General features: G+C 35.0%; 2 protein-coding genes across 2 annotated transcripts; one reads left to right on the top strand and one right to left on the bottom strand.

The window, feature by feature from the left end:
- The first annotated feature begins 16,739 nt into the window (after positions 1–16,739).
- Positions 16,740–18,776, top strand: LOC128205749 (uncharacterized). Its single transcript, XM_052907679.1, has one exon. It carries the CDS (start codon positions 16,740–16,742, stop codon positions 18,702–18,704), a length of 1,965 nt encoding a protein of 654 aa, XP_052763639.1. The 3' UTR covers positions 18,705–18,776.
- Positions 18,777–19,652: 876 nt separating this feature from the next.
- LOC128204645 (uncharacterized) lies at positions 19,653–21,207 on the bottom strand (the record flags this gene model as incomplete). Its single annotated transcript, XM_052906046.1, has 3 exons — positions 19,653–19,840; positions 20,463–20,554; positions 21,098–21,207. Coding segments are annotated over 3 exons (390 nt in total), but the record flags the coding sequence as incomplete, so codon positions are not given.
- Between the last annotated feature and the right edge of the window lie 1,677 nt (positions 21,208–22,884).

Genomic DNA, 22,884 nt, shown 5'->3' with positions numbered 1-22,884 from the left:
GTACTGTTATATACAAAACAACACTTTAGTACTGGTATATACATAACAACACTTTTGTACTGTTATATACAAAACAACACTTTTGTACTGGTATATACATAACAACACTTTTGTACTGTTATATACATAACAACACTTTTGTACTGTTATATACAAAACAACACTATTGTACTGGTATATGCATAACAACACTTTTGTACTGTTATATACAAAACAACACTTTTGTACTGGTATATACATAACAACACTTTTGTACTGTTATATACAAAACAACACTATTGTACTGTTATATACAAAACAACACTATTGTACTGGTATATGCATAACAACACTTTTGTACTGTTATATACAAAACAACACTTTTGTACTGGTATATACATAACAACACTTTTGTACTGTTATATACATAACAACACTTTTGTACTGGTATATACAAAATAACACTATTGTACTGGTATATACAAAACAACATTTTTGTACTGGTATATACAAAACAACACTATTGTACTGGAAATACAAAGCAACACTATTGTACTGGTATATACAAAATAACACTATTGTACTGGTATATACAAAATAACACTATTGTACCGGTATATACAAAATAACACTATGGTGCTAGTATATACAAAACAACACTTTTGTATTTTATAAACAAAATAACACGATTGAACTGGTATACACAAAACAACACAATTGTGTTAGGATTTACTGAACAATACGATTGAACTGGTATAAACAAAACAACACTATTGTACTGGTATACACTAAACTACACTATTGTACTGGTATATACAATAAAAAGCACTATTGTACTTGTATATACAAACCAACACTATTGTACAGGTATATACAAAACAGCACTATTGTACTGGTATATATAAAACAACACTATTGTACTGGTATATACAAAACAACACGATTGAACTGGCATACACAAAACAACACAATTGTGTTAGGATTTACTGAACAATACGATTGAACTGGTATAAACAAAACAACACTATTGTACTGGTATACACTAAACTACACTATTGTACTGGTATATACAATAAAAAGCACTATTGTACTTGTATATACAAACCAACACTATTGTACAGGTATATACAAAACAGCACTATTGTACTGGTATATATAAAACAACACTATTGTACTGGTATATACAAAACAACACTATTGTACTGGTATATACAATAAAAAGCACTATTGTACTTGTATATACAAAACAACACTATTGTACAGGTATATACAAAACAGCACTATTGTACTGGTATATATAAAACAACACTATTGTACTGGTATATACAAAACAACACTATTGTACTGGTATATACAAAACAGCACTTTTGTACTGATATATGCTAAACAACACTATTGTACTGGTATATACAAAACAACACTATTGTACTGGTATATACAAAACAGCACTTTTGTACTGATATATGCTAAACAACACTATTGTACTGGTATATACAAAACAGCACTATTGTACTGGTATATACAAAACAGCACTTTTGTACTGATATATGCTAAACAACACTATTGTACTGGTATATACAAAACAGCACTATTGTACTGGTATATACAAAACAGCACTTTTGTACTGATATATGCTAAACAACACTATTGTACTGGTATATACAAAACAACACTATTGTACTGGTATATACAAAACAGCACTTTTGTACTGATATATGCTAAACAACACTATTGTACTGGTATATACAAAACAGCACTATTGTACTGGTATATACAAAAAAGCACTATTGTACCGGTAAATACAAAACTACACTATTGTAACGGTATATACAAAACAACACTATTGTGCTGATATATACAAAACTACACCATTTTACCGGTATATACAAAACAACACTTTTGTACTGGTATATACAAAAAAGCACTATTGTACTTGAATATACAAAACAGCATTATTGTACTGGTATATTCAAAACAACACTATTGTATTTGAATATACAAATCAACACTATTGTACTGGATTATACAAAACAACACTATAATACTGGTCTATACAAAACAACACTATTGTACTGTTATATACAAAGTAACACAATTGTATCGGTTTATACAAAGCAACACTATTGTACCGGTATATACAAAACAACACTATTGTACCGGTATATACAAAACAACACTATTGTACCGGTGTATTCAAAACAACACTATTGTACTGGTATACACAAAGGAACATTTTTGTACATTTGCGCTTAAATGTACAAAACAACATTATTGTGCTCTTATGCACAACACATTACTATTGTTCTTGTATATATAAAAAGTAAAACGACACCAGTATTTACACTCGTGTAAATTGACTTTGTATGTAAAATGGAAAATATTGGAAAAAAGGTATACGATTCATAAAACTGGTGATATGATACATATATTTAAAATATTGAATGATGAAACCTTAATACCAATTGCCAATTGTTATTCATATTTATTTAATCGAGTAAAAATAGATGTTAAAATACCATATCACTATTTGACTCTTTAGTTACACCACAAGTTATTATTATAAATGGCTTTGAATAACGGACTATTATTGTAAACGTATGTAAACGTTAAGACAAATACATGCACAGTAAGTGTTTACGGGAGAGGGGGAGGGGGGGTAGGGGGAGTTTAATGTCCATGAATAGAGTAGAATTGTCAATAGGGATTGTATTATTGTATTATAATACGCACTGTATGTGGGCAGGAATTATTATCATTTGTTAGATATAGTTCGTGATAATGCTAATGTATTGAATGTATAGTCTTGCCTGTGTCACTGAGAGTTCCATCATGTAACAATAAAGCAATTTTGATGAGGATATATTTTGTTGGTGGTGTTTGTATTTGTGTATGTGGTGTAGGTTTGTTTGTGGTGTTTGTATTTGTGTATGTGATGTTTGTATTTGTGTATGTGATGTTTGTATTTGTGTATGTGATGTTTGTGTTCATTGCCATTTTGGCCCTTGCCTTGTGTCCCTAAACACGGTTTATTTTGAAGTCTTCGACTACTGGGCTTGTCCCTGCATTTTTCATTGTATTATTGGTTAGTTAATTTAAAACTAGAATAAATGATTTTTAAGCAATAGTTGTATAGATATCTTGATAAATCAGTCTTGTTTTTGTGTGTATAGATTTCTTGATAAACCAGTCTTGTTTTTGTGTGTATAGATTTCTTGATAAACCAGTCTTGTTTTTGTGTGTATAGATTTCTTGAGAAACCAGTCTTGTTTTGTGTGTATAGATTTCTTAACAAACCAGTCTTGTTTTTGTGTGTATAGATTTCTTGATAAACCAGTCTTGTTTTTGTGTGTATAAATTTCTTGATAAATCAGTCTTCTTTGTGTGTATATAGATTTCCTGATAAACCAGTCTTTTTTGTGTGTATAGATTTTTTGATAAACCAGTCTTGTTTTTGTGTGTATAGATTTCTTGATAAACCAGGCTTGTTTTTGTGTGTATAGATTTCTTGATAAACCAGTCTTGTTTTGTGTGTATAGATTTCTTGATAAACCAGTCTTGTTTTGTGTGTATAGATTTCTTAATAAACCAGTCTTGTTTTTGTGTGTATAGATTTTTTGATAAACCAGTCTTGTTTTTGTGTGTATAGATTTCTTGATAAACCAGTCTTGTTTTTGTGTGTATAGATTTCTTGATAAACCAGTCTTGTTTTTGTGTGTATAGATTTCTTGATAAACCAGTCTTGTTTTTGTGTGTATAGATTTCTTGATAAACCAGTCTTGTTTTTGTGTGTATTGATTTCTTGATAAATCAGTCTTCTTTGTGTGTGTATAGATTTCTTGATAAACCAGTCTTGTTTTTGTGTGTATATATTTCTTGTTAAATCAGTCTTGTTTTTGTGTGTATAGATTTCTTGATAAACCAGTCTTGTTTTTGTGTGTATAGATTTTTTGATAAATCAGTCTTGTTTTTGTGTGTATACAGATCTTGATAAACTAAGAATTTGTTAAAAAAATTAAACGAAATTTGAATTCGAACTTTACTTAAACACTATACTTTTGTTGATTAATCTTATGCTTATAGTTCAAGAATTAAAACGGTCGATATAACCGTAATCGTTTTTTATGTGAGCAACTATTAGATCTATGTTGATACTTAAGACGACGAATTCCATTTTGTATTTGTTCATATTTCAAACTTATTAGAAGGAAATAAATCAAACGATATTATTGTTTAACAAAAAATCTTTTAGAATTGTTTTTTTATTATTTATAATGCAAATTATATTGCGTCATACTACAGTCGAACCCCGTTCGCTCGAACTCACAGGGACCGGCGAAAATACCTCGAGCCTCGGAAAATTCGAGCCAAGCGGAAATGCTTACCTTTAGTATAAAGAAATCGGTCCTTTACATTAGGATCGAGCCTGCGATTAATTCGAGCCAAGCGAGGTCGAACCAACGGGTTTCAACTGTACATTATAATTCGTGTATGTTGTGCTCTGTTGGAAATATGTATTCGTATGTACACTACCCATTTTATATCTAGACCGTCATGCTTGCAATGTTAATGACGAAAGGCAGTATTCCGATTTGCTAATCAATTTTGTTCAAATGTATTCATACACAAATGAACCACAATTCTAAAATGTTCAATATTTATATTTACACTAATGATTATTTGAATATCTTTTTCTAGCTTAATCAAAATACTGCGCTAAAATAGCGCTTCAAATACTAATAACACGCGCCCCTGTTGAGACTCGAACACTCGGACACATATACCACAACTCTTACGCCTTCGGGTTAGGGGTTGAGACTGGCATTTCGTCTCCTCTCAATGTCTCCTACATCCATCGACGGTAATCGATATAAGTTTTGATCACTTGCTTTTCTTCCTTTATAATCATTGGTGTTGCTTACATAAATACAAAATGAGATTGAAAGCATCGTGTTTTGTAAAATGTTTATTGCATTAATTGTTTATTCATTTGCTTATTTAAGCATTATGTTGTAAGTATTGCGATTTATCGATGTTTCGCAACATTTGGTCAGAGCTAGGGGCAATGATTATGAACAGTCTTCAGTCCAAGTCTAGTCTAAGACTCAGAAAAGCAATGTTTCAAACAACAGATAATCATCTTTATTCCATTCATTTTATAAAAAAATCGAATAATTACATAATTTCGAATAGTTATAAAATGCAGCAAATTAAATTTCATCATCAAAACTCAACAAGAAAGAAAGTTACAATGAAATGAAGATGTGCAGTTTTGCCACTTGAGTCTGAACTCAGACTTGAGACTGTTCGTGATCATTAATCCATGCCCTTATCTCGTCTCACGACCTTGACCGTAATGTATGGATGATATGCAGTGGCCAACTAGCACGTGTTTATTATTATGCACAGACAACTATCACCCTTTTGAGGCTGGCATGTCGTGTCCGCTCAATGATTCTATTATCGATGAAATTATGGATCACATGCTTGTCTGATTGTGTTGGTCATTAATAATGTATTACAAAGTAGACGAACGTATTTAAACTGAGAACAAGGACGAGATTATTCTTTTGTAAACCATGCTCTGTAACTTGTTTTTCATCTGCTTTTGTATGGATTAAATAGAATGTTTGCAGGATAGCGGAAAAGTTATTCAAAGTGTGTGTTTCCCGGCCATTCTTAAATAATTGAGTATGCAAACGAGTGATGACGATCATCGTATTATATAGTTGGAATATTGTATTTCATGGATGAATATTAAAATCTCAACTTCCATTCCATAACGGACTTCCACGGTGAAAAGGTGGATGGGTAAAGCCAATAATTAAAACGTTTCAAAAGTTAATGTTTTATTTAGTTTGAGGAACAATCTTTTTCATGAATAAAGGATATATCCTTTGCAATATGGTGCGGGAATTTAAGGAGTTCACCAACTTTCACGAAATAAAATTTTATCATTTTTTGGATAAAAAAACATTTGCATTTTTTTAGAAAAAGTCTGTGAACAATAACAACAATAACTTTATTTTGGTGTCATAATACGTCCGACATCCCAATCAACACTGTATTGTAGGTTCTTGCTGATATTTGTTCAAACAAGAAAGATATTCAGTAAAATAATAAAAACTATAAGATAAAATTCACTTCCCGGTTTCAAAAATGCAAATGTCTTTCTAAATATAGCTGCAACCACCACACAGCATTAAGACATTGTTGATTGGGTAGTATTTACTATTTGGACGCAAAAGCATATTCGTTTTGTGAAAAAAACATTGTCTTATGAATGCCATTTATTTGTTTTGAAAATCTGATGAAATCTTCTTTCGTAAAATTTGCTCAACTCCTTCTTACACCTACACATATTGCAATGGTTGCATTTATTATGTTTGCTAGATGTTGAATCTGAAAACTAAATAAGAACTGAAGTTTTGAAACAGTTTTTGTTAAGTCCTCCAAACGAATTTTGCACTGTGGAAGGCCCATAAATGAACGACCTTAATACAACCCGTCATACAAATACAAAATTGTATTTAACTCGCCTAGGAAATATGTTAATACTAACATATATCCTGAACCCTTTGAATAAAATTGTGAATTATAGGACCAGGGGCGAGGCCAGGATACGACGATAGAGGGTGTGTAACTCAGGGGCGTAACCTTTTGACAAGCGTCCCTCCCTCAGAACCGAATTCTTTTTGTTTTTGGAGGGACTTAAATTGTTTCATGATTTTAAAATTCTAGTATATACTTTTTTTTAATAGATACAGCGCCAAAGTTATTTTTAGTATTCAAGTAACATGAAAACAAATGTAACTATTTCAGAAAACATATATCGTTTTGTGTGTTTTTTAATAAAAAAATGTATTTATGAATATATATCTATGAACTGAAAATTTAACGATGCTTCATAGATGTTTACATTGCGTGCTCTTATATAGTTTGAATAGTATTTGTCTCCAAATATGTTGCTTTTTGGTGAATAAAAGTTCTATTCCGTGTTCTATTTTGTTCTATTAATGATATGAGGCAGCAGTCTTATCAATAAGTCTAATGCCATAAAGACTAGATAAAAAATAGCTCTGCATTGATTGGTTGAAGGATGTTCGATTAACGAACTGCAAACCATACGGATGAATTGTGGTGACAGTGAAACCCTGAACTAATTATGATTGATCACATGTGGATCATTGTAAACTCTAAAACAACAACAACAACAACAGCAACAACCATAACCGAAATATCGGGCTTGTCATTGGCCAAATGCAGCCGAGGGGCGAGGGGAGACCGTTATAAACTCTATAACAAGAACAACAACAACCGAAATACAAGACTAATGGTATTGCCTTAATGCAGCCGATGGTTTAGGGAAGACTGTTATAAACTCTAAAACAAGAACAACAACACCGTAAGCATAAGGCTTGGTGTTGCCGTAATGCAGCCGAGGGGCGAGGGAAGACCGTTATAAACTCTAAAACAAGAACAACAACACCGTAAGCATAAGGCTTGGTGTTGCCTTAATGCAGCCGAGGGGCGAGGGAAGACCGTTATAAACTCTAAAACAAGAACAACAACAACCGAAACACAATTCTTGGTATTGCCTTAATGTAGCCGATGGTTGAGGGAAGACCGTAATAAACTCTAAAAAAAGAACAACACCTTAAGGCTTGGTATTGCCTTAATGCAGCCAATGGTTAAAGGAATACCATTATAAACTCTATAAGAATAACAACAACAGCCGACACACAATGCTTGGTATTGCCTTAATGCAGCCAATGGTTAAAGGAATACCGTTATAAACTCTATAAGAATAACAACAACAGCCGACACACAATGCTTGGTATTGCCTTAATGCAGCCAATGGTTAAAGGAATACCGTTATAAACTCTATAAGAATAACAACAACAGCCGAAACACAATGCTTGGTATTGCCTTAATGTAGCCAATGATTTAGGGAAGACCGTTATAAACTCTATAACAAGAACAACATTTTAATGTGTGATAGATAATATGTTTTCTGAGAAATGAATTGAAGTTTTTGTTGATAATAAACTAGTTACAATTCTATTTCGGTTTTATTTACTGTGCGTTCCTTGTTACAGTTTCAAATATAAAGTAAACAATTTTTATCAAGAACACCGAAGCTGGGTTTGAAACTATCGAAGCTCTCTTAGGAGGCGGTTTCGTCGATTCGTTCCATCCGAAAACTCGGTCGCTTTGAAAAACAACATGGCGGACAGTGATCCAACACTTATTCTTTATGATTCCAAGGGGTGTTATTCAATACTGGTCTTAATTGAACATAAGAACGATACGTAGATAATTGGTATAAATAATGTACCTATACAGTGAATGAAGTTTACACTGTATAGACATAAGATTGTCTTAAGTTGTATATTGAGTACCACCCGGCCTTATCATGGGCAAATGAGTTAAATGAATGAGGTAGTATGAATAATTGTGTCTTATTATGTGAGTTGAAATAAGTCTGCAATAAATGATTTACAGGGGCGGTTCCAGATATTGACGTTAGAGGGGGTGTTTCATAGGGTCGAAACCTTTTTTTCTTTAGCTCCTCCCTCAGCACCCAAATCTAAAAAGATTAAATTGTTGGCTCGGGGGTTGGTGGGTACTGGGGTACTCCCTCAAGAACTTTGAACAATTTCTAGAGAGATGGTGGGCGTGTGCGCCCCTCAACCTTTTACCAAAGAGTTCACTTAATTTCTCATTTTTAAATTATTATCACAGAGCATAAGAAAGACAATAAGATAGTTAATCAAATGAAGTTCCATACGTATAAATATATATGATACAAACGTGGATGCCTGTCTTACCTATACGCATTACGGAAGTCATTCCAATGAGTTTACAACAAAGACATTTGATGCATCAAAGGGCGCCATGAATTAGTTTAAACTGTTTTTGTTTTTGTTTTTTAACGATTGTGAAACAAGTTATGATAACATTATATTAATCACTATCGTTGTCAAGATATTACGCGAGATAGTGGGCTTGTGTGTTGTGAGGGAAACCGGAGAAAACCCACTTTTCCGGCTTGGTGACCATAAACCAAACTCACGTGCGTCCAGGTCAAAATGCATTATTTCCTTTTCTCCATACCTCTTACTTTCTCTTTTTCTTATCATCCTTCTCCACTCATCTTTTTCTCTCAACCTAAATCTGCTTATCTTGGTATCCGTCTTTTCTTGATGGTCTTCCCGAATCTTTCATCCTTTCTTCCTCTTCTATCGTTTTCGCTCCTATATCCTCCTTTCTTTCCTATATCCTTCCTCCTTGCTCTTTTCTATCCTCCTTCCTCTCCTCCTATTCTTTCCTTCATTTCCCCATTCCCTTCTCCGCATCTCCTTTCCTTCTCCTCCTATTCTTTCCTTCATTTCCCCTCATCTCCTTCCACTCCCTTTCTTCCCACTTTTTTAGTGTTTTGCTCTTCTCTTCTTCCTCCTCATCTTCTCTCAGTACTTCCCCATCGTAGACTGGATTGAGATTTGTTTTCTTACGTTTGAGAATTTCAGGTGAAAATTCTGGTTGTTATTTTAAGATTTGAGTGTTATCTGCATGTTTTTGTTGAATCTTTTCGTTTAGTTAGTTTTCCTGGCATATGTTTCGTACTCATCACTCTCTCCAATGGCGGAGTTGTTTTAATTTCGGTTATTTGGCCGTTTAAGATTTTCTGACATTATTAAATGAACTGCAGTCATTCATAATAGGTTTATGCTAAATCTTTGACTTTCAAGTGTCACTATTTTAACAGGTCATATGACACCAATGCAGGAGTTCATTACCTTTATATTGATTGAGTTTACAAATGGGACAGTCGTCTGTCAATTATCACATAAACTGTGACTTTGGATACTCAGCATAATTTTCACTTCCAACTTAACGGAACAAAAAAAAAATGATCTAAACGTATTTTTAACAAATCGATATGCATCGTGGCTTACGCTCAACAGCAGACTGATGATTTAAAAAAGAGTATAATTTGATATTGATTAGATTAATATTCAGATATACGCGGTAAACACCTATGAGGTACACATGTATATCGCATTCTTCTACAGATTGCACTGAACGGTTTAATTAACAAATGTCGATTCAATGTTAAACTTTTGTTATACCTAGATTGGCATTGCAGTGCCACGACAAGCAGCCAGACAGAGAAACAGGGCGAATTATTAAGTACAGGACCCGAGTCGGTATTGCAAGATTTCCGTCTTCTACGTTTTTGTTGACTATCTCCTTCAAAACATTGATACTCCTATCCTGAATGATGAAGAGCACTTTAAGGTTAATTGGATGATTCCGACCAAATTTGAATGTCTCCAGTCGGCCAATGTGGACAGGACCTACGACGCCTATGAACAAGACATATTGTTTTTTTTTTCGATCTAGAGTAAAGAGAAATCTCCCCTGCACCCCCTACCATGTGGGAATAAACCACTTAATAGACAAGCTACGCCCCTGATAACAATATATTGACTTTTAACTAGCTGGAATTATTTATTTTTTTATTTGTTATAATTAATTTATTATTATTATTATTATTATTATTATTATTATTATTATTATTATTATAGTTCATTATTTATTATTAAAATGTATATTGTATCACAAACAAAACTGTTTAATTGCAATAAAAAAAATAAACGGAACTGACATGTGTCATATTTATTCAGCAAAAAATCGTGTACACAGAGCTGACAGCAGTCAATTTTGTAATGTATTGAAGCGTTTAAACAAAGTTGACAGCATTCACATTTTATTCATATTATATAAAGCTGATTATTGTATCGATAGCCTTTTGAAAAGGCAACTCCGAGCCTTTGAAACAATCCATTCGATAATCTTAATCCGTTGATCTATGGGCGCTTAACCCGATCTTGTTAATCTCTATTATGGGTCAATGCTAATCCTTTATAACATTTGTAGGTGGAAATAACTTTGTTGAAAATACTAGGCATTAAGCCAAATTATAAACTCGTTCTTAAAAGTCAAATGTCATATATTGTGATATTTTCAGCTGTTGGTTGTGCAAGATTTCGTGATTTGAGGTTAATCGCAAATCCATGAATGATTTATAAATACATGTTTGTTCAATAAACTTATATTATCAGAGTTTGTCGGTTTGTCAGATTGTATTAGGCAGGGCAGGATGAACGATTATATGCTTGAATAACAGTCAGTTGTCGGGCAGAATGATCGATTGTAGGTTTGTATAACAGTCAATTGTCTGACAGTATGATCGATTGTAGGTTTGTATAACAGTCAATTGTCTGACAGTATGATCGATTGTAGGTTTGTATAACAGTCAATTGTCTGACAGTATGATCGATTGTAGGTTTGTATAACAGTCAATTGTCGGGCAAGATAAACGTTTAAAGGTTCTATAACAGTCAATTGTCGGGCAGGATGAACGAGTATATGTTTGCATAAATGTCAATTGTCGGGCAGGATGAACGATTATACGTTTGCATAAATGTCAATTGCCGGACAGGATGAACGAGTATACGTTTGCATAAATATCAATTGTCGGGCAGGATGAACGATTATACGTTTGCATAAATGCCAATCGTCGGGCAGGATGAACGAGTATACGTTTGCATAAATGCCAATTGTCGGGCAGGATGAACGATTATACGTTTGCATAAATGTCAATTTTCGGTCAGGATGAACGATTATACGTTTGTATAAATGTCAATTGTCGGGCAGGATGAACGATTATACGTTCGTATAAATGTCAATTGTCGGGCAGGATGAACGATTATACGTTCGTATAAATGTCAATTGTCGGGCAGGATGAACGATTATACGTTCGTATAAACGTCAATTGTCGGGCAGAATGAACGATGATACGTTCGTATAAATGTCAATTTTCGGTCAGGATGAACGATTATACGTTTGTATAAACATAAATTGTCGGGCAGGATGAAGGATTATACGTTTGCATAAATGTCAATTGTCGGGCAGGATGAACGATTATACGTTCGTATAAATGTCAATTGTCGGGCAGGATGAACGATGATACGTTTATATAAGTGTCAATTGTCGGGCAGGATGAACGATTATACGTTCGAATAAACGTCAATTGTCGGGCAGGATGAACGATGATACGTTTATATAAATGTCAATTGTCGGGCAGGATGAACGATTATACGTTCGTATAAATGTCAATTGTCGGGCAGGATGAACGATTAAAGGTTTGCATAACTGTCATTTGTCGGGCAGGATAAACGATTATAGGTTTGCATATCAGTCAATTGTCGGGCAGGATAAACGATTACATGTTTGTATATTCGACATGTCTGTTAGATAATAGACAATTTTCGAACTATGCTCGACATGTTTATAAGATAAGAGATCAATCAGTCAGACAATTTTCGAACTATCCTCGACATGTCTATTAGATAATAGATCAACCTGTCAGACAGTTTTCAAACTATGCTCGACAAGTCTATCAGATAAAAGATCAACCTGTCAGACAGTTTTCAAATTATTTTCGACATATCTGTTAGATGGAAGATCAACCTGTCTGACAGCTTACTAACTGTATTCGACATGTCTTTAAGATAAAAGATCAACCTGTCAGACATTTTTAACTGTTTTTTTACATGCCTAATAGATAATAGATATCTGTTAGATAATAGATCAACCTGTCAGACAGTTTACTAGCTATATTCGACATGTCTATTAGATAATAGATCAACCTGTCAGACTGATTCTATCTGTATCCGACATGCCTATTAGATAATAGATCAATCTGTCAACAAGTTTTCAAACTATCTTCGACATATATGATAATTAATAGGTCGACCTGTCAGACAGTTTTCTAATTATATTCTACATATCAGATTTCTAACTATGTTTGCTATGTCTGTTAGATAAAAGGTCGACCTGTTCGACAGATATGATAGATAATTGGTCGACCTGTTCGACATATATGATAGATAATAGGTCGACCTGTTCGACAGATATGCTGGATAATAGGTCGACCTGTTCGACAGATATGATAGATAATAGGTCGACCTGTTCGTCATATATGATAGATAATAGGTCGACCTGTTCGACAGATATGATAGATAATAGGTCGACCTGTTCGACAGATATGATAGATAAAAGGTCGACCTGTTCGACAGATATGATAGATAAAAGGTCGACCTGTTCGACAGATATGATAGATAATAGGTCGACCAGTTCGACAAATATGATAGATAATAGGTCGACCTGTTCGTCAGATATGCTGGATAATTGGTCGACCTGTTCGACAGATATGATAGATAATTGGTTGACCTGTTCGACATATATGATAGATAATAGGTCGACCTGTTCGTCAGATATGCGAGATAATAGGTCGACCAGTTCGACAAATATGATAGATAATTGGCCGACCTGTTCGACATATATGCTAGATAATAGGTCGACCAGTTCGACATATATGATAGGTAATAGATGGACCTGTTAGACCGTCTTCTTACAGCTTATTGCCTATCATACTTTATACATGTACATTCTCAAGCATTCGTTTTTGTATACCACTATTCTGACAACTTGAACGTGGGGACAGTGGTATTAGTTAGTGTTTATTTACGAAGCCATGGGGAAGTGCCACCCAACGCCTTCTTGAGTTGGGCTTAATCAACACAAAGTGTCGTGCACACTTTCAGTTAATACAACAGCCTTTGTTTCCTTCTTCAGACAACTTTTAACAGCTTAAAATATTAATTAAAAATGTTTTCTTCAAGTTATAGACCAAATTCTGCAGACTATTGAAAGTTGTCGCTTAAAGCTGCACTCTCACAAATTAACCGATTTGACAGCTTTTGTTATTGTTTTGTCTTGGAATGAGCCAACTTTCACGTAAATAACTAGAAACCAGCGATATAAGGAGGCTGACTTAATAAAGATAAGAACGCATTGTTCAAATTTATAGTCGAAAATTGATGTTTTACAGCTCAAAGCGTTTCTACAGCTTTAAGAAAAATGCGCTCTTCGGATGTTTTATTGGAAGTTATCTTATGTGACTTAATTGAATGTATTTACGCCAAAATCAGCTGATTCGGAGACAAAATATTTAAAAAAATATCAAAACTGTCAATCTGTGAGAGCGCAGCTTTAAGTATGCGCCTTATGTGGACATATCCAATTGTTTAACTGACATCTGTTTAGATATCTGAGATATAATAACATTCATGGGGTCTATCAATAACTAATAACATGTCAACTCCACTTTATAGACCACCATTACCGAATATAATTTATATTTTCAGCCACATTATCACGCGAATAAAAAAGCTTTATTTCGACTAATGGGTAATAAAGATATAACCCTAAAATTTGTTTCAATATTTTTGTTCGTATTGGCCATTTATTCAAACTTATCTAAAGAAGGCGTCCTGTCACCTATTCATCTGTAATACCTACATTGGCCTGTTTTTCAATGCGATTGAAAGATTTGAGATTTGTTTACTAAACTTTAAGCGTATTGTGATTTCAAATTTGTTGAGCGTTATGAATAAAACGCGTAATTAAATCAGGGCATACAAACTACAGCCCTGTTCAGAATGGCTTGCATTTTCATAATTTATTTAATCGCAAAATTTCAATCATATTTTGCCGTTTTTTTAAGTAAGACTTTTTTCAAAATTGGATTATTTAAAATTATTTTAATATATTTAAAAGGAATGCAATAATCAAATGTGATAGTTCATTCAATCGTTAAATTAAAATCCTATGTTGTTGTTTTTTTTCTAAATATTAAGTAGTTTTCATTCTTTCATTACTGTCTTATTTCAAATTGTTGTCGATTTGAAAGGAAAATTAGAATAAAACGATAAAGTTTATCTAATCTTTTTATTCAAATCGTATTTCGCCATTTTTTGGCTTACTCCAAATTCTTCTTAGTCTATTTAAAAGGAAAATGAGTATCAAACGACACTGTTTATTAAAAAGTATAATTTAAATAATATTTCGGCATTTTTTTCTTAATAAGGAATTTTTTATTTTTTTTCAAACTTGTTTATTTCTATTTCTTTGTTATCTATTGGAGATGAATATAAGTATCACATGTATAGTTTATTAAAACGTATTATTAAAAGGATTAATTTGTATTTTTTTCTAAATAAGCAATTTCCACTATTATTTTTTCTAAACTGTCTGAGCTCAATTCATTCTTAATATAATTGAAATGAAAATTAGAATGAAACACAGCTAACAGAGAAACTTGTTGATACACCAGAATTCAATAAAAATACTTCAAGTACATTATCAGTAAAATAAATGAATATTTATTTGCTTTATTTTCTAACGCTATTGAACCATTTACTGATTCAACAAAACCCTTATGAATTAATAGCTATCATAATTGGCTGTATTGATTTAAAATTTCTGCTTATGTCAAGGGCGTAGCTAGCCCTCTATTCATGTGGATTCATAATTGTGCGTGGGGCCCCGGGGGCATGCCCCCTCTGAATATATTTTGAAAACCATGGTGCAATCTGGTGCATTCTGGGCGTTCTGAGGCGCTTTATTTAATACTGGAAAATGGACAGTTTTAGGATCATGTAGTCAAGTACACATACTGCAACATTGACTGACATTTTCAGTCAGTAAATCAATCATACAGTCAATCAATTAATCAATCAATAATCATTCATTAAATCAATCACAGTCAATCAACATATCACTGAAGTAGACAAGTAATATAAAAATAGAGATCAGTAAAATTCGTTCCTCTAGGTTGCTGTTCAGGGGTGAAATGTTTGACAGAAAAAAACACATACAAATAACAACAGGCAAAACTACTAGAACATTCAGCCGCCTACTCGCGTATAGGCAGCTACGCGCCTGTATATGTCTGCACTGGGATGTAACTCCAAACACAATTAACACTGCGATAAAGGCCTAAAACTTTTTGTTACAAATTCCGAATTATTCATTTGTCCACTCTGGGTACAAAATCTGGCGATCAATGGCTTATTATTTTTCTAAAGAGTCCAAATATTTTAAGTGTTTAAAATCCATGCCACAATATGGGTACTTTAAAGTCTGGGATTAAAAGATTTTAAAAACTTATCACTTCTATTCATATATATTTTCAATTGCAGTTTTAATAAATTTTCGAATGTCCGAGATTTAAAATTGAATGCTCATGCAGGAACAAATTAAACATGCAAGTGAGTTATTGTTTATCTGTTATTCATTTTCGATGTTTATTTTTTCCGAATCTGCAAAATGCTTTGCTAGTAGGCTGGACCTTATCGGACTTTTACTGCTAACATAACGTAAGATTTGTCGGATACAGTTTAATGATGATAATAATAATAATAATAATAATAATAATAATAATAATAATAATAATAATAATAATAATAATAATAGACAGACGGACGGACGGACGGACGGACAAGACAGACAGACAGACAGACAGACAGACAGACAGACAAACAGACGGACATCAAATAGAGAGACAGACAAACATATATAATAAAGTTGATTACTATAAATAAATGTGAAGTCTGTGTTTTGAATGTTAAATAGTGTTTCGCCTGATATGATATCATGCGATTGTTTTCTTATCAATCATCTGAATATTTGCATTTGTGATTTTTCTTTTTAAGTCCAAAAGAGAAGGAACTCAAGAGTACACGTTAACACAGCTACTCGAAGAATTTATGAATTCCAGATGACAAACAAAGATGAGAAACGGACCGAAATATTTTGATATAAGTAAGAACAATTAATCAGTAATCAACATGCGTGGAAACGAAAGCGCAGAGGAACTTGACGATATTCTTCAAACACTGAACGATGAAAAAGCTATTGTTCTCATACCTGCTATGGTGTATTGCGGATTTCTCATGATTCTTGGAACTACAGGAAATCTTATGGTAGTGTATTTTTACGGGTTCCATTCCAAAACCACTTCAGCGACGTGTTTCATCCTAGCTCTGGCAATATTCGACCTTATAGCCTGCCTGTTCGGGGTTCCTATAGAAATCTCGGATCTACGATTGTTTTATTTGTTTAAAAGCGTTCCAGCATGTAGGTTACTCGTGTTTGTAAACCATTTCGCAGTGATTGCTTCAGCGTTCACGTTATGTTTTATAGCGATAGACAGATACAAGCGGATTTGCAAACCGTTTGAACGTCAGATGACTGTCAGAACGGCGCGTACAATCATAGGCATCAGCGCCATGTTTGGCGTCATTCTTGGCTGGCCGTCGATCGCGCTTTACACGGTTGAAATTGTGAATATCAATACAACATACAAAGGAGAACCTATAACAATTGCTGGATATGATTGTACGTCAGTGAAAGACGAAGCGTACGGACCGTACAATATGACGTTTAGTGCTATACAGTTTCTTGGATTTTTCGGTATAACCACTGCTTTGATAGTGTGCTACTTTCTCGTTGGACGTCAGTTGTATAAGCATAAGAAATTTAGATTTTACGTTGCACAGAAAGGATTACGCCGGACGGCAAGTGGAAACGTCACAACGATGACAACGTCAAATACGGAGTATGAGTCATCGGACCCCGCAGCGACGTCAATACCGATTGCGTCCATACCGGAAGAGGACGAGGAGGAGGAATTAGAGGAAGTTGAATACGATGGACCAGACGACGACCCGCCACCGATGCAAGAATCTATTCCGGACCTACGCGAACTTCTTGAGCTTGACGCCAATGGTCTGCCAACCGTCGATAACGACCGACCGCCGTCAGCGTGGCATGATATATTAGGACCTGGACGTCCTCTGTCGAACTGCAGTCGTCCGAACTCCATCCTTACCGATCTCAGTGGACGATCGAGGGGAGGGAGCATTATGACAGTGAAGAGCGTTGTCATTTGTGACGCCAGCGAGAACGAAGTGTTCAGCATAGAACCACGTGACAAATCTCAGATGCCAGTGTGGCGTCCACGTAGCGCCATGAGCGATTCCACATGGTCCAACAGTATCACGCGGCCGGGGAGCGCGAGCAGCATAAACGAGTTTTTACGACCGTCAAGCGTTTCGTCGATTCGAAGCATTCCGGACGAGAGTGATCATAAGAAACGTGAAAATGAGAATAATCAAGTGAATAACGTGATACCAATACCTAACGTAACGTCAAAACTAAAGCGTACACGAAGTGACGGTGTGGTAGACAGCAAGCGTTTACGTCGAAATAACAGTAGTAAAAGCATCACGGGGAGCAAGATAACGTCTGGCTTACGTAGAACGGCGAGCGAAGGCAACGCGACAGTTAAACGCACTAGCTCAACCGGAAGTTTATCACCACGCAAGGGTCTGCGCAGAACCGGAAGTACCGAAAGCAACAAGTTAAACACTGATACGGATAATCTAAAGGATATGAGAATGAAGTTGTTGGACATAAACACGATCAAGTATACCATAATCATGATTATCATCGCCTCTGTGTTCATACTGAGTTGCGTCCCTTATTTAATCCTCGCCGTTTGGCGCGTTTATTCTCATGAAAATTTGGTATACGAGTTTTCTAACACTCACTTAGTATTGTTCCAGATAGGAATAAGATCGTATTTTCTAAACTGTGCTATTAATCCATTTATCTACGGGTTTTTCAATTCTCAATTTAGGGCTCATTTTTATAAAGCGTGGTGTTGGTGCTGTGAGTCAAAGACAACCGAGGACAATGATGAAAATGACACTCACAGACATAAAAGTCCTCGCAGAAATAACTATACATAGTTCTGCGATGTACAAGTGAACAACAAATCGTTAACAATCGTGCTAACAATACATCTAATGCATTTGGGTGAGCTATAATATTGGCAAAATCGTACGTGTAAATGTAACCATTGTCGGATACCCACGATATAATCTCTGCACTATGCTATCACCAGACACCCCAGACACTACTGCGCTACACTGACGTAGAATACCCCGATACTCTGGCAAAGGTCAAATAGAACTAGGTTGCCCAGATCACTACACTTTTAAAAAGCCACTTTAGACCACTCGCCTGTGGAGTATTTAATTGTAACATGCGATTTCAAAGAATAGTCTCCCCTGCTTCATGTAAATGCACGTAAACGAGATTTTCGAACGGCTTGTATGAAGTTGAACACAAGATAATTTCGTGGTTGCCGATGATGAAATGTAACATGACGAGCTTAATTCTATGAACAAGTGATTATATACATATTTATTCATATACTTATTATTTTCAACATAATATATTCTACCAACTGTGTTTCCCAGTTTTCTATAACCAAAGGATATCGTAAAATTAGAAGCATTTTGACTATCAAAACTAATATACACATAAGAACCTGTAGATGTTATGTTCACATACAGGCACACATTAACTCGCGCCATACCCAGCCGAGGCCAGTCACTAAACACTACATTAATTTTTTTTTGCTGAATTTAATTAAATTTAGGTGAATGGCCAATGCACTTACCGCTTAAAGGTGGTGACAGTTTTGAATATAAAATCAACCACATATCTTTTTTAGGTAACCTTGCATGCATATGAAGTTAATGTGTTGACGCACCATACATTAATGACGTTAATAACATCACATTATGGTGACGTCACTCAGTATAACATAAAAGTGACGACACACAGCCACATTCATCAGAGGGACGTAGCTTCGCAAAACACATTTATAAGTGACGTCACTGATAACACATTCACCAAACTTTAGTGAGGTAATTTGTTTCGTGACCCGCGTGTCGGTTGGTCCACGGATCACTGAAATGCTGCGGATTCACCCTATACCAGCGAGGGTAAGGCGGCTCAGCCTCTCCCAGCTTCTTACCCCCATACTTGGCCATGTCCACCGGCTGACGGCGACGAAAGAAATCGTCAAACTCTAATGCTGGAATAATACAGTACAATTTTGCAAACTACAGTCGAACCTCGTTGGCTCGAACTCGCTTGGCTCGAATTCCTCGTTGGCTCGAATTGAAAGTTAAGGACTAATTTTTTTACACTGAACGTGAGATTTTCCGCTTGGCTCGAATTTTCGAGGCTCGAGGTATTTTCGGCGGTCCCTAGGAGTTTCGAGCCATCGGGGTTTGACTGCAGTAATACACGAATCGTTTTGCCTAGGCCCGTTCAACTTTTGTCGTAATAAGAGTGCAATGTTTTGAAAGCATGAACTCCCTTCAAGGCCATATTTTCAGCAAAATCATCTTATGAACGTAGAATTAAAGCAATTACAGTCGAAACCCGTTGGCTCGAGCTCGCTTGGTTCGATCTCCTCGTTGGCTCAAACTGAATGTAAAGGACCGATTTGTTTCTAATGTTTGTAACAATATCCACTTGGCTTGTATTTTTCGAGGCTCGAGGTATTTTCGCCGGTCCCTGTGAGTTCGAGCCAACGGAGTTACACTGTAAATACGTATACATTTTTTTATGTTTTCTTAATCGTCTTTTATTCTTGAACGCTTTTTAACGAAACGGATTTCCCTTGAAAAATGTGTGAAAGGTTTTATTACCAAGGACATCTGTTTGTACTTCTTTGTCTGCGAAATAATCTTCAGTCTGTGGTATTCTATCCGTCCGCCATTTTCCGCGTTCTGGGTCATGGCTGTAATTATGAAAAAACAACTTAAAACGATGAGTGATAAAAATTAATCATTATAAAACTTATATTTATCAATATTGCAAGTTTAGTTTAGAAGTTTAAAAGTTAAAGGAAGTGGGATTTGAGAGTGTATTAGTGGTATTGGCTCGGTTTAACAAAGAACCTTTGGTTCTTAAATTGCTAACAGAAATGACGACCATTTGGGAATATGACTCTTTAAAATTGAAATGAGCACAAGCAGCACAAGACGAAAATCGTTTTATTTCTCCAACAGCTCGTGTTACATCGTGCTGACGAGGGTGATATATATACATTTGTATTAACTTGTTTCACAATCGTTGTAAACTAAAGAAGTTTTAACTATGTTTTTTCTGCGCCAGAGTCACCATTTGAAAAGAAGCGATGTGTATCTGTCGTTTATGTACCGCGTGAGTGTTATTTTCATTCAGAATGAGTTATAAACATTAGATCGAATGAAGAGAATTGTTATGCATATTATTTACATTAACACAATGCGAAAAGTCGTTTCTACCAAGTGATACTCACATCATAACCCAACAGTATTTCTTCCACAGTATATAAGACACAAATGGTATAACAACAACCAGCACCATTAGAATCAGTATAATTGCTAACAGGACCCGTCCATCTGATGTGCTGAAGATTCCTGGTACGGGAGGAACGGTATTTACCGGGGTTGGAACGGTGTTGGTCGTGTTTGGGGTGCTTCCGTTATAACTTACGGTCGTGAAAATTGCGCTCTGAAAATCAAAACAATAAAGTTATGTGTTATGCACCAGTCAATTGTAACCACGCCCCCTCCCCCCCCCCTGGTGCGGTGAATAGCGTGGACTTTCACTTTCGGTCCAGCCAGTTTCAGGTAAAATCCCCACAAAATGCCCCTGCATCCGGGGGCATCGAGGTAAGGCCCAATCCCCGCTTTTTCCGAAGCTTTTTTCGGCGCGAAAACAAAACAACCGCATTCAATAGGCACTGCGGAGCCACCTGGAAGATAAATACACGGCCCACTTCCCCGGTATACCTCCGGACCTGGAGGGGTCGTGGTTACAATTGACTGGTGCATTACTTACTCTTCTATGTTTGTTTCTTTTCAAGTACATGTTCTGTCAGACCAATTCACTTCTACTCAACTTAAAGAGGTGTTTTAGTCATAATGTGCCATGCAAGAGAGAATAATTTAAATTCGACTAAAATAACTGTTTGTTTTACAATTGAAATGTTACACTAGGCTTTTGCTTAAGTAGTGTCGGAAGTGAGCGCATAAATACATGTTTGGTTGTCCGTAATTGGGATGCACCGACCACATACCTTCATGAGATGGGAAGAAAAATTAAAAAGATAATAATAAAAGAAACACGATTGAGAATCGAGCCGAAGTATTTACGAATAAAAAGGAGCACTGATTCGCTCAGTTTCGAGGAAAAATGTATGCAATTTAAAATATATGTATTTTTTTCTAAAAAAACATGACTTGCATAGAACGTGAGTTAATTTAACCATTTGATCAGAACATAATTTTGTTTGAAAGGCGTCGTCAGGTCCTCAAAGAAAACAAAAATCAGTACAATTCAAGATTATTCAAGTAACGTTTTTTCCGACTTTCAGTAAAATTCACAGCAACAAAATTTTACCGATTGATTTAATAAAGCGCTTGAAAAGCACAGCATTTTTGTTAAAATAATTTAAGAATATCTTTTAAAATCCACATTTTTTATCTCGAATTTTAACCCATCTGCTCAATTATATTCGTAAATACAAAGGCTTGATTCTTCAGATTCGGAACTCCTCGGCCATTTCTATCAAGTACAACATCGGATGTAAATGGACGGTTTACAATGTCAGAAATCGGCACCCTTTAATTACGCTGCAAGAAGATCGTGTAGTAATTTCAATTTAGCAGTTAAACTGAATGACTTTACTCTTGGGAATCGTAATTATGTATGCAATAATACACTTCACTGGCAATCAATTTAAACTTAGATCTATAAATACAAGCTAAAACCTAACATTTAATTAATAATATCATTCAAAAGTTTACGAACTACTTATATTGATGTATCGGCATACATCCGAGGTTGTTTTCGATAAAAATGGCCGAGGAGCTCCGAATGGATTCTCCATCGTAAGTAAACTTACCGCCATTTATAAATATTGATCATATCCGATTCTTATGTTGGTTTCAGCTCATCCTCCAAAACTGCACTTGCAAGTCAAAGAACCGTGATTCACGCTTACACAAACCTTCAAGTATCTGAACAACTACTATTTAGAATAAATTCTTTGGTATAGAATTCAATAAAACATAAATATTC

The sequence above is a fragment of the Mya arenaria genome, chromosome 10, assembly GCF_026914265.1.
Source record: "Mya arenaria isolate MELC-2E11 chromosome 10, ASM2691426v1".
Taxonomy (NCBI): domain Eukaryota; kingdom Metazoa; phylum Mollusca; class Bivalvia; order Myida; family Myidae; genus Mya; species Mya arenaria.
This window is presented reverse-complemented; position numbering and strand designations above follow the sequence as displayed.

What these genes read in the sequence shown, in the direction of transcription:
- LOC128205749 (XM_052907679.1), top strand. Translation starts at nt 16,740, where the DNA reads ATGCGTGGAAACGAAAGCGCAGAGGAACTTGACGATATTCTTCAAACA.